General features: G+C 43.2%; 1 protein-coding gene across 5 annotated transcripts; it reads left to right on the top strand.

Annotated features, from left to right (window-relative positions):
- Nucleotides 1-842: 842 nt before the first annotated feature.
- Nucleotides 843-15,712, top strand: LOC110537358 (arf-GAP with Rho-GAP domain, ANK repeat and PH domain-containing protein 1). Of its 5 annotated transcripts, none has more exons than XM_021623327.2 (29): nt 852-1,988; nt 2,148-2,177; nt 2,378-2,463; nt 2,615-2,749; nt 2,847-2,916; nt 3,030-3,150; nt 3,286-3,467; nt 3,582-3,688; nt 3,768-3,967; nt 4,635-4,720; nt 4,938-5,117; nt 8,374-8,548; nt 9,229-9,354; nt 9,958-10,093; nt 10,286-10,388; nt 10,492-10,687; nt 10,934-11,155; nt 11,307-11,522; nt 12,274-12,379; nt 12,611-12,758; nt 12,896-12,973; nt 13,150-13,224; nt 13,355-13,472; nt 13,644-13,757; nt 14,017-14,147; nt 14,255-14,337; nt 14,472-14,522; nt 14,651-14,714; nt 14,806-15,712. In XM_021623327.2, exons 1-29 carry the CDS (start codon nt 1,980-1,982, stop codon nt 14,848-14,850), a joined length of 3,393 nt encoding a protein of 1,130 aa, XP_021479002.2. In that variant the 5' UTR covers nt 852-1,979; the 3' UTR covers nt 14,851-15,712. The 5 variants fall into 5 exon arrangements, 2 of the variants coding, with proteins under 2 accessions (XP_021479002.2, XP_021479001.2); XM_021623326.2 differs by having other exon boundaries at nt 855-1,988; nt 14,014-14,147; XR_005034940.1 differs by lacking the exon at nt 14,806-15,712 and having other exon boundaries at nt 848-1,988; nt 14,017-14,076.
- Nucleotides 15,713-15,768: the final 56 nt, after the last annotated feature.

Here is a 15,768-nt window from a genome sequence, read left to right as displayed (position 1 = left end):
TGTGCCCACCCCCAATCCCTATTTTTACGCTGCTGCTACTCTCTGTTTATCATATATGCATAGTCACTTTAACTATACATTCATGTACATACTACCTCAATTGGGCCGACCAACCAGTGCTCCCGCACATTGGCTAACCGGGCTATATGCATTGTGTCCCGCCACCCACCACCCACCATCCCCTCTTTTACGCTACTGCTACACTCTGCATGGTCACTTTAAACATATCTACATGTACATACTACCTCAATCAGCCTGACTTACCGGTGTCTGTATGTAGCCTCGCTACTTTTATAGCCTCGCTACTGTATATAGCCTGTCTTTTTACTGTTGTTTTATTTCTTTACTTGCCTATTGTTCACCTAATACCTTTTTTGCACCATTGGTTAGAGCCTGTAAGCAAGCATTTCACTGTAAGGTTGTATTCAGCGCACGTGACAAATACTTTGATTTGATTTGAAATATAATTATACAGATGATTAACAAAACATGCACGACATAATTTATACCTTGGTATTTGAGGTGAATGTGAATGAAAAAAAATGGTGTTGATAATGGTTTTCATACACATACCTTGTCCATAATGTAGAGGCCTATGGAATATTCATTGAAGAGGTAAGGGAGGAGGATGGTACATGTGATCAGCATAACATACCAATGCATATTGACATACCATGTTGTATACCTCCAGTTCAGTCATCTGCACCCAACACAGCTAGCCTTCAACATATCTTATAGCCTACACATTCTTACCTCTTTGTTGATTCATATCCATTGAATTGTGTCCATTTTCTATTTTAGAAAGATTTGCACAAAAGATAAACGGTATCATCATAAAACAATATCAATGTAGATCATACAAGGGACAACCATTACCTTAAATTGAGGAGATCTTTACATTTTTCAGTTAAGTGCCTGCACCTGCTGCCCTTTCAAATCCAAACGTTTCAGTTGGGCAGTTAGGTTCCTGCAAGAACCCCCACCAACTAAGGAGGTTTCTCGATGAACCCCACCTCCTATGGGGTTCTTAGAATAGCTTTTAGAGGCCATTTTCAGTGCCAAGAACCCTAAGGTTCTTTGGAGAACTTTGAGGATCTTAGAAGAACTCTTGTTGAACCCCTCATTTTTAGAGCGCAGGAAAAAATCCCACCTTTTCTAGCGTATTTTGTTTAGTCAACGTTTGGAAATGTACTGACAAATCAGGCCTGTTGTAACATGTACTTTACAGGCATAACACGTTTGGATGGTAACCTGGTTACTGTCCGCCTCTCAGGTAACATCGGTGTACTTCCCATATATGCACTATATGGTTTGTTTACTTCCACTATTAGCTGGCTAATCCAGCCAAATGTTTACTAGTAAACACGATGATTTGACTTTTGAACGTCTGGTCAGCCTTTCCTAGTGTTACATACTACAACATAACTTTATTGCGTGACAGGGCACAGAATAATCTTATTTATGATATGTATTTGTGATACCATCAATATTTATTTCAAGCATTCTGATCACAAAGGCTGCCATCTGTGAGTCTGGCCATAGAGTCTATGCTCTATGCTCATATTATATTTTGTGGGACCTTGTTCCCTCTATTGGGCAATGATTTCTCTCTCTCTCTCTCTCTCTCTCTCTCTCTCTCTCTCTCTCTCTCTCTCTCTCTCTCTCTCTCTCTCTCTCTCTCTCTCTCTCTCTCTCTCATACCTTACTCATATGCCTGTGGCCTTGTGCCATTAGAGAAGCTGCTGTAAATCTCAGACAGAGGCTGTTTGTTCAGGGTGATTGCAGTTTCATGAGGAACATCAGTCTCTCTGACAGCAGTTTACTAAGCCCACATCCTGTATATACCTGCTGTGATAAGAGGAACATTGTCAGACGGATGGGGCTCGCAATCCCAAGCAGGTTGCCAGATGACAGTGCCCATTTCTTACTCGAACCCCGTCAGTTTACCAATGTGAACTAATCTCAGACTCTGAGAAAACATGAATGAGGTACTGTATGAAGTTACTGTATTAATTTACTTCCTTACCATCAGTTGTGAGGTCTGACGCTCTGTTGGATGGTGTGGTTTTTCATTGGAACGTGACGCAGCTGTACATTTCCCGACATAACAGAGAAACTATTTATTAACTGTAATCCTTTGGCTTCAGTTATTCGTCTCAGATGTCATGGCAGACCAGGTACGTTATGCATCTGTGTGGATGTTTAGGTACTACATTTGTCTCTTATTTTTGTGGGATTACAGATGTTTAGAGTGACTGACTGATGGGTGTTTATGTTAGTGATCGTACACGTGCCAGAGTTATTTTTGTACACAGTCATTGAAGTATAAAAGATGACATTTTGATACATTGTTAGCATTTTGTATTCTGGACCATAGGAGGATTCATTGCGAGCCATGCAGAACTGCTTCCGCAGTCAGTTTAGTATGGAGGAGGTTGAGTGTGAAGACATTGAAGCAAGCAGGTGCGTTTCTTTTGAACTGGTTTGCCTGTGAGTTGTGTGTGATTCCCCTCGATTGCATGTTTTGGTTATATTATACTTGACTAGAAACGGGAGAAAACGTGATGAGATAAGGTGATGTCCTTGCTACTTTTGTGTGTATCTCTGTTCTCAGGAGAACATCATCGGTTGATGAAGACAGTATCTATCTTGCCTGCACACTGTCACGATCATACGACCTCGGAGACTCTGATCTTCACCACACTCCTGTTATCAAGATGGGCTGGCTGGACAAGACCCCACCTCAGGGGTAAGAGAGAGAGGTGCATGCGTGCGTGCGTGCATTTGTATGTTTGTTCATGCATGTGTGTGTGTGCATGTGTAAGTAATCTCTGTTTTATCTGCAGGAGCCTTATTTTTCAGAAGCGTTGGGTGATGTTGGATGCACAGTGCCTGCGATACTTTCAAAATGAGAAGGTTCAGACGTCTTCTATAGACCCACACATAGTGTCACAGATCAGAGTGTATACTGTGAAATACCTTACTTATTAGACCCTCCCCTTCTCACTCCTTCTCTCCTTATTCCTCAGGAGGTCTACTCAAAGCGGATCATAGCCATACGGTTTGTCACTGAAGTGCTTAACGTTGGAGAGCAGAAGTTTGAGGTGGTGACAAGGAACAGGACTTTCTTGTTCCGTGCTGAAAACAACAGTAAGTGTTCAGCCTAAAGTAACAATGATCACAATGAGGAAATATGAATACTTTGTGTGTGCAATCTGTGTGCAATCTATGTGCAATCTATGTGTGTGTGTGTGTGTGTGTGTGTGTGTGTGTGTGTGTTTTCAGCTGTCAGGGAGGAATGGGTGTCAGTACTGAAAGAAACTATTCAGCAGCGTCGTAGCAGCATGGAGATGTCCCTTATGAACTCTCTTATTAGTAAACAAGGATACCTGGAGATGAATGGACTGCGCTCCAAGGTCTATGTAGTCATCTGTGCTGACAGGGTCTTCCTCTACGGGAACGCTGAGGTGTGTATCCATGGTGAATGCTTTTGTCCTGAAATAAATAAAATGAAATGTTCATGAAAGAAAGTCCTTTGGAGTCAGTTATGCTTAAAAACCTGTGATGTTCTCTGTCATCAGGAGCACAGCCAGGGTGTTGGCATCACCTACATTGAGATGAATGTGGGTACTGTGAAGAGCACAGACAAACGGTCCTTCAACCTCACCACCTTCTACAGAACATTCAGGTGAGACTGACCTCTGACCTATGACCCTTTAATGTCATCCCACAGTGAACACTCTGTGACCCCTGTTCTGTTTGGTTAGTTTCCTGGCCGAGTCGGCGCAGCAGAGGGATCAGTGGGTGGAGGCCCTGCAGGACTGTGTCAGTCGCTCTCTGTCCAGCGATGTGGTGGCCCAGAAGATCTGGGCTGTGGAGGCCAACCAGCGCTGTGCAGACTGTGGCGCCCCCCATCCAGACTGGGCCTCTGTCAACCTCTGTGTGGTCCTTTGCAAGTGCTGTGCAGGTACAGAAGAACCTTGCCTAGATGGCAGTCCAAACTCAGAGAGTGAATGGTCAAGAGCATTGATCAGTTTCTATAGTGATCAGATTACACACTCAGTCACACACACTACACTGACACTCTCACACAAAAACACACACACATCCACATACACTACTTTCACACACACACACACACACACGCATGCCGACATAACACAAACACATACGCATACACGCTCGCACACACACACACATACACACACACACTTCTACGCTAATTATATCCTGCTGCTACTCTGTTCTCCATTTTACTCTTATTATTATCTATCCTGATGTTTAGTCCCTTTACCCTTCATGTACATATCTACCTCAAATACCTTGTACTTCTGCACATTGATCTGGTACTGGTACTCCCTGTATATAGCCCCATCCTTGTGCATTTTATTCCTCTTGTGTTACAATAGTTTTTTTTAACTGCTTCGTTGAGAAGAGATCGTAAGCAAGCCTATCACAGTGAAGTCTGCACCCGTTCTATTCAGCCCATGTGACAAATAAAATAGAATTTGATAAATAAATATTTCAGGTCAATAAGTTGTACCACATTGGTACAGTGCACATACATTTCCATTGGATAACAGTGCCTGGGAGAGGACATTGACATCAAATTCTGACATCTCTCTGTGGTTTAGGCGTGCACAGGGGTCTGGGCCAGAGTGTGTCCAAAGTTCGCAGTCTGAGAATGGATGAAAAGGTGTGGACTGATAACCTTATTCAGGTAGGTTTCTAATGAGTTTTCTATTAGGAACCTCATCCTCACCACCCATATGTGGTCTTCCTCTGTTTATGTTCCTCACACTATGGTTCCTCTTTTTATATATTTGCATTAATTTACATGTTTTCCTTTGAAAAGAAGAACTCTCTCATAGCTCACCTTGTCAATAAAGGGATACATCTTTCAGATCAAGGTTCTAATGCCACTCCCTGTTCACCAGGTGTTCCTGTTAGGTAACAACAGGGTAAACCTGTTCTGGGCAGCTAACACGCCACCAAGCGAGGCGCTCCAACCATCAAGTGATAGTGAGAAGCGCCAGCGCTTTGTCTCTGCTAAGTACTGTCAGGGGAAATATCGCCGCTACCATGCTCTGTTTGGCCAACAGGAGGCCCTCAACAAAGTGAGACACACACATACTGTCAAATATCACTTTTCTCCCCCGCTCCCTATATACAGTTGAAGTCGGAAGTTTACGTACAACTTAAACTTTTTCACAATTTCTGACATTTAATCCTAATAAAAATTCCCTGTTTTAGGTCAGTTAGGATCAAATCAAATCAAAGTTAAATTGTCACGTGCGCCGAATACAACAGGTTTAGACCTTACAGTGAAATGCTTACTTACAGGCTCTAACCAATAGCGCAAAAAAGGTATTAGGTGAACAATGGGTAAGTAAAGAAATAAACAACAGTAAAAAGACAGGCTATATATAGTAGCGAGGCTTTAAAAGTAGCGGGGCTACATACAGACACCGGTTAGTCAGGCTGATTGAGGTAGTATGTACATGTAGATATGATTAAAGTGACCATGCATATATGATGAGCAGAGAGTAGCAGCAGTGTAAAAGAGGGGTTGGAGGATGGTGGGTGGCAGGACAGAATGCAGACAGCCCAGTTAGCCAATGTGCGGGAGCACTGGTTGGTTGGGCCAATTGAGGTTGTATGTACATGAATGTATAGTTAAAGTGACTATGCATATATGATAAACAGAGAGTAGCAGCAGCGTAAAATAGGGGTTGGGAGGGCACAATGCAGATAGTCTGGGTAGCCATTTGATTACCTGTTCAGGAGTCTTATGGCTTGGGGGTAAAAACTGTTGAGAAGCATTTTTGTCCTAGACTTGGCACTCGGGCACCGTTTGCCATGTGGTAGTAGAGAGAACAGTCTGTGGCTGGGGTCTTTGACAGTTTTTAGGGTCTTCCTCTGACACTGCCTGGTGTAGAGGTCCTGGATGGCAGGCAGCTTAGCCCAATGATGTACTGGGCCGTTTGCACTACCCTCTGTAGTGCCTTGAGGTCAGAGGACCAGCAATTGCCGTACCAGGCAGTGATGCTCTCGATATTGCAGCTGTAGAACCTTTTGAGGTTCTCAGGACCCATGCCAAATAATTTTTGTTTCCTGAGGGGGAAAAGGCTTTGTTGTGCCCTGTTCACGACTGTCAAGGTGTGTTTGGAACCTTTTAGTGTGTTGTTGATGGACACCAAGGAACTTGAAGCTCTCAACCTGCTCCACTACAGCCCCGTTGATGAGAGTCCACAATCATCTCCTTAGTCTTGGTTACGTTGAGGGATAGGTTGTTATTCTGGCACCACCCGGCCAGGTCTCTGACTACTACCTTATTTTAAGAATGTGAAATGTCAGAATAATAATTTATTTCAGCTTTTATTTAGTCCATGTCAGGACTACCCGACATGATGACTCCTTGCTGTCCCCAGTCCACCTGGCCGTGCTGCTGCTCCAGATTCAACTGTTCTGCCTGTGATTATTATTATTTGACCATGCTGGTCATTTATGAACATTTGAACATCTTGGCCATGTTCTGTTATAATCTCCACCCGGCACAGCCAGAAGAGGACAGGCCACCCCACATAGCCTGGTTCCTCTCTAGGTTTCTTCCTAGGTTTTGGCCTTTCTAGGGAGTTTTTCCTAGCCACCGTGCTTCTACACCTGCATTGCTTGCTGTTTGGGGTTTTAGGCTGGGTTTCTGTACAACACTTTGAGATATACGCTGATGTACGAAGGGCTATATAAATACATTTGATTTTGATTTGATTTGATTTCTTTCATCACATTCCCAGTGGGTCCGAAGTTTATATACACTCAATTAGTATTTGGTAGCATTGCCTTTAAATTGTTTAACTTGGGTCAAACGTTTCGGGTAGCCTTCCACAATAAGTTGGGGGAATTTTGGCCCATTCCTCTCGACAGAGCTGGTGTAACTGAGTCAGGTTTATAGGCCTCCTTGCTCGCAATTTGCCCACAATTTTATAGGCCTCCTTGCCCACAATTTTTCTATGAGATTGAGGTCAGGGCTTTGTGATGGCCACTCCAATACCTTGACTTTGTTGTCCTTAAGCCATTTTGCCACAACTTTGGAAGTATGCTTGGGGTCATTGTTAATTTGGAAGACCCATTTGCTACCAAGCTTTAACTTCCTGACTGATGTCTTGAGATGTTGTTTCAATATATCCACATAATTTTCCTTCCTCATGAAGCCATCTATTTTGTGAAGTGCACCAGTCCCTCCTGGAGCAAAGCACAAGCAACATGATGCTGCCACCACCGTGCTTCACGGTTGGGATGGTGTTCTACGGCTTGCAAGCCTCTCCCTTTTTTCTCCAAACATAACGATGGTCATTATGGCCAAACAGTTCTATTTTTGTTTCATCAGACCAGAGGACATTTCTCCAAAAAGTACGATCTTTGTTCCCACGTGCAGTTGCAAACCGTAGTCTGGCTTTTTTAATGGCGGTTTTGGAGCAGTGGCTTCTTCCTTGCTGAGCGGCCTTTCAGGTTATGTCGATATAAGAATCCTTTTACTGTGGATATAGATACTTTTGTACCTGTTTCCTCCAGCATCTTCACAAGGTCCATTGCTGTTGTTCTGGGATTGATTTGCACTTTTCGCACCAAAGTACGTTCATCTCTAGGAGACAGAACGCGTCTCCTTCCTGAGTGGTATGATGGCTGCGTGGTCCCATGGCGTTTATACTACCTTCAGGCATTTGGAAATTGCTCCCAAGGATGAACCAGACTTGTGGAGGTCTACCATTTTTTTCTGTGGTTTTGGCTGATTTCTTTTGATTTTGTCATGATGTCAAGCAAAGAGACACTGAGTTTGAAGGTAGGCCTTGAAATACATTCACAGGTACACCCCCAATTGACTCAAATTATGTCAATTAGCCTATCACAAGCTTCTAAAGCCATGACATCATTTTCGTGAATTTTCCAAGCTGTTTAAAGGCACAGTCAACTTAGTGTAAGTAAACTTCTGACCCACTGGATTTGTGATACAGTGAAATATTAGTGAAACAATCTGTCTGTAAACAATTACTTGTGTCATGAACAAAGTAGATGTCCTAACCAACTTCCCAAAACTATAGTTTGTTGACAAGAAATTTATGAAGTGGTTGAAAAACAAGTTTTAATTACTCTAACCTAAGTGTATGTAAACTTACGACTTCAACTGTATATATATTTCTCTCTTTCTCTCCCTCTTCATCCCATACTCTCAAAAGTTCAGACGTGTTTGCTGCTCTCTGATTCTCTCTCTCTCTCTCTCTCTCTCTCTCTTTCTCTCTCTCTCTCTCTCTCCTCTGTCTCTCATCTCTCTCTCCCTCTCTATCTTTCTCTCCCTCCTCCTTGCCTACCTCTCAGGCTCTGTGCAGTACCGTTCAGACGGATGATGTGTTGGAGACTCTGTCTCTGGTGTTCTGTGGAGCAGATGTGAACTGTTATACAGGTGATCCAGAGCTGCCCAGCCCTGTGTCTGTGGCCCAACACTATGGACAGATATTACAGGTGGAGTTCTTAACTCACAACCACAACACAGGTAGGAGTCTCATCTCTCTGCTCCATTTATATCTATTTTTCTGGGTGCATTTACAGGTCTGGAACAATGCACCTATTTTTGGCCACCCCTCATCTTGGCCATGTTCTGTTATAATCTCCACCCGGCACAGCCAGAAGAGGACTGGCCACCCCTCATAGCCTGCTTCCTCTCTAGGTTTTTTCCTAGGTTCTGGCCTTTCTAGGGAGTTTTTCCTAGCCACCGTGCTTCAACACCTGCATTGCTTGCTTTTTGGGGTTTTAGGCTGGGTTTCTGTACAGCACTTTGTGACATCAGCTGATGTAAGAAGGGCTTTATAAATACATTTGATGTATAAATAAATTGGATTGATTTTATTTAGTTTTCGCAACCGAAGCTCTTGACCACAACGTAGCTGGTGTCGTAAAGGTCCTGAATCAACTCTATCATTATTATTGCTCCATGTTTTTGTTGTCAATTGTTTGTGGGTGTTGTTTTGACTCCTATTGTATGAATTTGTTGTTTATGGATGCTGTGTGGCTTTTCTGCCACCAGGTGGCATGTTTTGTGTTGTCTTGCACTTAAAAAGAAAAACTCCAATAAAATATATGAAAGGGAACCCTCGTCTCCAACTTTACATTCAACTTGTACTGTGTTTTGTTCAGTATAGGAGCCATCAGTAGTTCTATTTATTTCCTCTCTAGATCTGCCAGGGTCTAGGGCTGGAAATCACACACTCCTAGAGGCTGCTCTCCCCGTCTCACACACTGGTTATCTCTTCAAGACCGCTTCTTCAATACGGCCAGTAACAGAGTGCAAAGCAAAAGGAGGTGGGTGATTCATGGCACTATGTATAAACTCGAATCTCTGAGATTTGTTTGGACATGCTTTAAATCCAGGGTTGGGTAGGTTACTTTCTAAATGTAATCTGTTACAGTTACTAGTTATCGGTCCAATATTGTAATCAGTAACATAACTTTTGGGTTACCCAAACTCAGTAACGTAATCTGATTACTTTTCCCTTAAGAGGCATTAGAAGAAGACACAAAGGATCAATCAAATGCTTTTGGCGTGTCATAATAGTGGTCTCACTATTAGCGGAACAAACTTAAACTTCCGCCTTTTTCATTGAGAAAATAGAAAGGTGTCATAATTTTATTTAGCAAACATCCATTCTGAATTTTAAAGTAATCCAAGAAGTAATCATCTAGTTTTTCAAAAGTATCTGTAATCTGAATACAATATTTTTGCTGGTAATATAACTGATTACAGCTACAGTTTTTTGTAAATAGATTCCAGTTACTCCCCAACCCTGTTTAGATCTGAATGTCTATTGGTCAGGTGAAATAATGACCAACTTGGACAGTCCTCTTAGGAAAGTGTTATTAATGCCAATACAGTTACCATCAGCTAAATGTATGTATTTTCTCTAGATTTTAGCCGTCGATGGTGCTCTCTGAACCAAGGTAACTTCAGCTACTATGAGAGTGAGAAGAGCTCCAGTCAGAGCGGCGGGATGAAAATGAGTGATGTCCTGTGTCTGTTGGTCAATCCCCCAGGGAAACATGGGTAAGACAGGCAACTCATTCACTCCCATCAGTAATGACATGAGCAGATCACATGTACTTTTCCAGGGTGTAGCAAATGCCATTATTTATACCATTTAGGCATAATTGGGAATTTATAAAACCCTATCAGTGTAGGCTTTAGTAAAATGTTGATATATATATTTCTTACCACACTGTACCTTTCCTGGCTCAGTTATGCTCATTCCTTTGAACTGTACCATGACTCTGGGAGAGTCTATCTATTTGGAGAAGACTCCTCTGACAAAGTGAAAGGGTGGATCAAGGCCATCGCCAAGGTAACCACCTCTTTAAAACTAGATTTCATTGAGTATCATGATAGACTGGTAATTAGTAGTTTTGCTAGTGTATATAGTACTGCCTTATCTTATTGCATGTCAGGCGCTGGTCCCCTCTGCAGCAGAGGACCTGGTGTGCTGGCCCTTTGCGAGGGTGGGTCGGTTGAGCTACACTGAGGGCCAGAGCCACCATAGCCCCCTCCTGGGCTGGTTCTCCCTGGGGGGCTCCAGACTGCTCCTACTCCTCCACGGAGCAGATCGAGTGGAGAACATCGACCTGCGCAAAATAAAGGAGCTCTGTGAGTCACTCTTGAAACTGCCACAGTGGAGGTATTAGGATGTACTGTAGAGGGAGAAGTTTTGTGAAGTTTAAGTTTTTAGTGTGTGTTGTTGTACTAATGATGTAAGAGTGCTATATTGTTTGTTTGCAACAAAATAAAACAGCTACTACGTTGATGTACATGCTGATGCAGATAGTGTGAGTCATGTATAGTGACAGATAGAGTCATCATGACACTGTATGTTGTTTTGTGTCCCTGTTTTAGCCATGGAGCAGGAGGCTGGTGCTGGTGCTGGTGCTGTGGTGCTGGTGGACGGAGGCAGGAGCCTGCGTGTGGAGGGGGACAGGAGGCCTGACTTCCAGGGCTGGCTGAGTGGGCTCCAACAGGGCTCAGGGAGAGGAGATGGCCCCCTGGACCAGCAGCAGCTCACTGACACAGACGTCCCTGTCATCGTGGACCGCTGCATGAGCTACATCACACAGCATGGTGGGTGGACCTAGCATGGCATCGGTCGGGACAGATACCTAACAAAAGATAAGCTCTTACTAGCTTCACTCATTTCATTATCAGTGTATTTGTAAGTCTGTGTTAATGGTTCAGTGTTGATGTGTTTCTTTATGGGAGATTTCCTTTCCAGGTTTGAAGTCAGAGGGCATCTATCGGAGGAGTGGTGTGAACTCCAAGATCGCCGCCCTGCTGTTCTTTCTCCGCCATGACGCCCGGCAGGTCCGTCTGAATGAAGGGGAGCGCCAGGTGGATGACGTGGCAAACGTCCTGAAGAGGTTCCTCAGGGAAGTGGGAGAGGGGGTTTTCAATGGCCATCAGGCCTCTCTGCCATGGCTCCACACCACTAGTGAGTCTGGCCTACCCTCATTCTAATACTGGTGGACCACAATGACCACACCACTAGTGAGTCTGGCCTACCCTCATTCTAATACTGGTGGACCACAATGACCACACCACTGCTTTTCACTGCTTGTCTTGGTAGTCGTATCATTGAGCACGGTTACATGCACACAATAATGTTATTATTGTGTAAAGTCAGGTTAATATAATAGTTTGTTTAAAACGTTCCTGTTTACATCTGAAATCCGGCTTCTGATGGGACTTTTGATAAATGCAGAAAATCGTCAATTAAAATGAACATTCTACCACAGTGACCATGGTATTTTTGCAAAGGCTATTTGATCAGACATATAAGTTCAGACATATAAAGTTTGTAAGTAAAAACAATTTATACGTTTTTCTGAACTCACTTCACTCGTGCATAAGAGGAGGTTTGCACTACCAGGTGCTTGCATATACCCAGATCAAATAAACCACTGGAACGCCAATTAAGCTGTTTACATGTCCTAATAATTCTACAGATAGCTCAGAAAACAAGGTGTTTTAATCGGCGTATGCTTACTTTGATTATGACCTTACAAAGATTAAGATAAGCAGAGTAAGGTGTTTACATGACAAATTTCATACTCGGCCTTCTGCCATAATCAGTTTAATGTAGAATTATGTGTGTGCATGTAAACATATTCAGTGGTAGCCCCATGATAGGGAGTTGTGTGCTGTGCTGTAATATGTAGGTGTTCTTCTTCTATGTCCACCAGCTGTCAGTGAGATGAGTGAGAGAGTGTCCCAGTACCAGGCCCTCCTCCACAGCCTCCCCCGAGTCAACAGAGCCACTCTGGGGGCTGTCATCAACCACCTCTACTGGTATGCCTCAATCTCTACCTCTGTCTGTCTGTCCTCCCCTCTCTTTTTATTTCTTTACCTCCATTCTGGAAAAATTGACCTCTTTCCCAAAGGACATTTGTCCTTTATTCACATATAAGTAGAATAAAAACAGTTTCTATACAGTTTCTATATAAGGAATTGACTCATTTGTCTTTGAAAGTTCAAGACATGCATCGCTGTTGTACAAATCTGGCGATTTTGTTCCCAAAGCGTCCAGTGCTTTGCAGATGAGAATCAGATGAACATGCACAACCTGGCCATTGTGTTTGGTCCCACGCTCTTCCAGATGGACGGCACTGATAACAGCGCAGGACAGGTGGTAGAGGATCTCATCCAGAACTACCAGGACATCTTCAATGTGAGTGTGTCTGTCTCACACTGATGACCACTGATTTATAGAAGACAAAGAGAGAGAAATGTACTGTGTTGTCACAAGAAGACAAATGAATTGGCCTGATCAGATGGATGGAATACATTTGTCTGTCTGTGTGGCAGGTGGATGCAGAGCAGTTTCAGAGACAGCTGGACATGATCTCGCATGTCATCAAAGCACAGAAGGAACACACAGAGGAGGTGAGCACACACCCATGGCATGATGACATTTTCAGAACCCTTGCAGCAGCTGTTCGCCACCCAACTGAAATGATTAAATCCTGACTTCCTTGACCTATACTATCTATCTCTTACTATTTGCTGGACTAAGGATGGCTGTTGGCCTGCTGCGTCTCTCTCTTCATACTGTTCTGTAGGGAAGCCCCTCACCTCTCACCATCTGCGGGGTTTACCTGGAGAGGAAGGAGGAGGGCTCTGAGCTGCTGGTTCAGGTCAGCTCCATGTGCACTCTCACCTTTCACCTTTGACTCTAGAATCCATAGGCTACAGTACAGGGTGTTCTTCTGCAATTTTTTGGTGCCCAGATAATCATAAGCTCCCCTGCCTGCTCCCCTCTCTCAGATCTCTCAGGAAGTGAGTGCTGAAGAGCTGGTATGTAAGGTCCTGAGACGCAGGAACATCCCTCCACAGCAGGGGGACTACTGGAGCTGCTTCCTGGTCGACAACAGCCAGGAGATAGGTAATGGTTTAGAACACCTCAGTTATAGTTGCAAAGTCTCTTCTTAAATGTTTGAGGAGTTGGACAGCTGTTGGTAATGTGTGAAATATCTTACATTGTTATAATGAAAGCTGGTGCTCAACTGTAAACTAGTGGTAAAATACATGGTGTCTTCTCTGGTTCCCCCAACAGAGCGTCCATTGCACTATCAAGAGCGAGCGCTGACTATCTATTTCTCTCTGGGTAAAGACTGTCATCTGGTGGTCAAGAAGAACTGCTACATGGAGGCCATTCTCACCTACATAGGTACAGTATTTTGAATGAGTTGTGAATGACTACATAGTCAGTTTTGGATTGACGACAAAGTTCAACTTTACTACATAGAGTTTTGATGACCAGTACATACCATAAATATACTTACACAATTGCATATATTCTGTAAAAAAATAAAAAGCAGTGATAACTGAAGAGAAAGTCCAATGAAAAGGGGGAAGGAGATGTGTTAATGATATGGTAGAAAATGTGTACAAAGTAAATGAGAGTTGGATGTACCCTTTCACAGCAGGCAGGGTAGATGTCTCCCGAAACGGCCTGATCAAGTTCTGTGAAGAAAAAGGTCAAAGGGGTAAGGGAACCTTCAGCAGACGCCTCTGTGTGCTCAGTGGCTTGTCTCTAAGGCTGTACAAAGATGTGAAGGTAAGAGAGGATGGAAGGAGATGTGTGTTGTTTCTGTGACAGTGTGAGACTCCTGTAATGTATATGCAGTATTTGTGTAACAACAGCCTTGTTTGCCCATCTTGTAGAGTTCTCAGCCTGAGAGGGAGTGTCAAATCCACGCTCTGAAGGTCTACTGTGGTATCAAGAGGAAGTTACAGCCACCGTCATGGTGAGAATCTCTGAATGTCCCACTTGGGGCTTTAACCAGCAACCCCCCCATTTCAAATCATTTGGGTCCATATCAGCTGTCCATATCATGTCCTTGCTCTCCTTTCTTATGATCTCTATGATCTTGTGTTCTAGCTGGGGGATGACTGTAGTGTGTGAGAAGGCAGTACGAGACATACAGCAATGGTGAGTATCTTGGGTAGCAACTGAAGATCGTTAAACAGTAGTAATTAGAGCACTTAAGCTCTGCTGAGGATCATGGTAAAGATCTAGCCCTTCTCTAACTCACCCTCGCCCGCTACCAATCTTCTCAGGTACCTGTGCTGTGAATCAAAGAACGAGCTGATCGAGTGGCTGGCCACTTTTATGAGCCTCCAGGTAATTATCTTTTTGTGAAATAAAATGTCCTGCTTTTTTTTCTACTTTAGCTTTTCTCATCACTTTTTTTTGTATTTATTCATTTTAATAGCATGATGGCGATCTGTGGCCAGCAGCTTCCAGGCTAGATTCCTGATCTGAGGCTGAAGGGGAAATAACCTGATCCTGCTTTCCCATCCCATCTACTACTGGAGATGTTTTCAAGTCTTCAGGTCTTTCCTGGAAAGAAATGCGCTTTCACTGTATATCAAATCAATAACCTCAAAGTATATATTTTCTCTGTCAATATTTGGTTGAACCTATTTATAACCCACAGCTATGGTAATAACAGGGGAGGCAGTATAGAACTACACTATAACAACAAACTCCCATTCTAAAAATGAGTAACAATAATATTAGAGGCACATGAGACATATAATCTAAACGCTATGTTGACTTTGAGGTTCCCTTTTATGGGGACATAATGACCATGTTGGAGAGCTGCAGTCGTAAAGCCATCTAAGATGAGACACAGTGCTTTCTGTTCATGTCATTATGGTAACCGTGGTGGTCAGTAATGATTGGAGAGCAGGATTTCTACGCTGTCACTACTCAAGACCACAGCTTGTTGCATTACAGAGATGTGCAGTTTATATTACTTTCATTAATTTCATCAGCTCATCCTTTAACAGAACCTTAACATGAAAAGGAATCTGAGTTGTACGGCTAGCTAGACAGCACCCTTAGAGCAGCCAGGGCAGGGAAAGGAGACCGATCCAGTTGCTATTGCAGATTCAGCATCGATCCAGTGCCGGGCTGGTCGAAGCCCCAGAGGTTTCTCTCTCTCTCTCTGTATCTAAATCTGGGTCGTTCCACCAAGTCGGTGGTTTTTGAGAAGTGTAACTTTAAAAACATTTGTATTTTATTTTAACATTATGTCGTGAAGAGCACATGTTCATCTTCATAAAAAAAACACGTTTTAAATAACGTTTCAAATAAAGTAACAGAGTTAACCGTAACAGGGTTGATGATTTCATTTTTAAAAAGCCAGAATTCCCCTTGTGACAGGGGGAAT

This window comes from Oncorhynchus mykiss, chromosome 12, assembly GCF_013265735.2.
Source record: "Oncorhynchus mykiss isolate Arlee chromosome 12, USDA_OmykA_1.1, whole genome shotgun sequence".
NCBI classification, from domain to species: Eukaryota; Metazoa; Chordata; class Actinopteri; order Salmoniformes; family Salmonidae; genus Oncorhynchus; species Oncorhynchus mykiss.
Note: the sequence above shows the minus strand (reverse complement) of the source record. Positions and strands in the feature narration are given on the sequence as shown.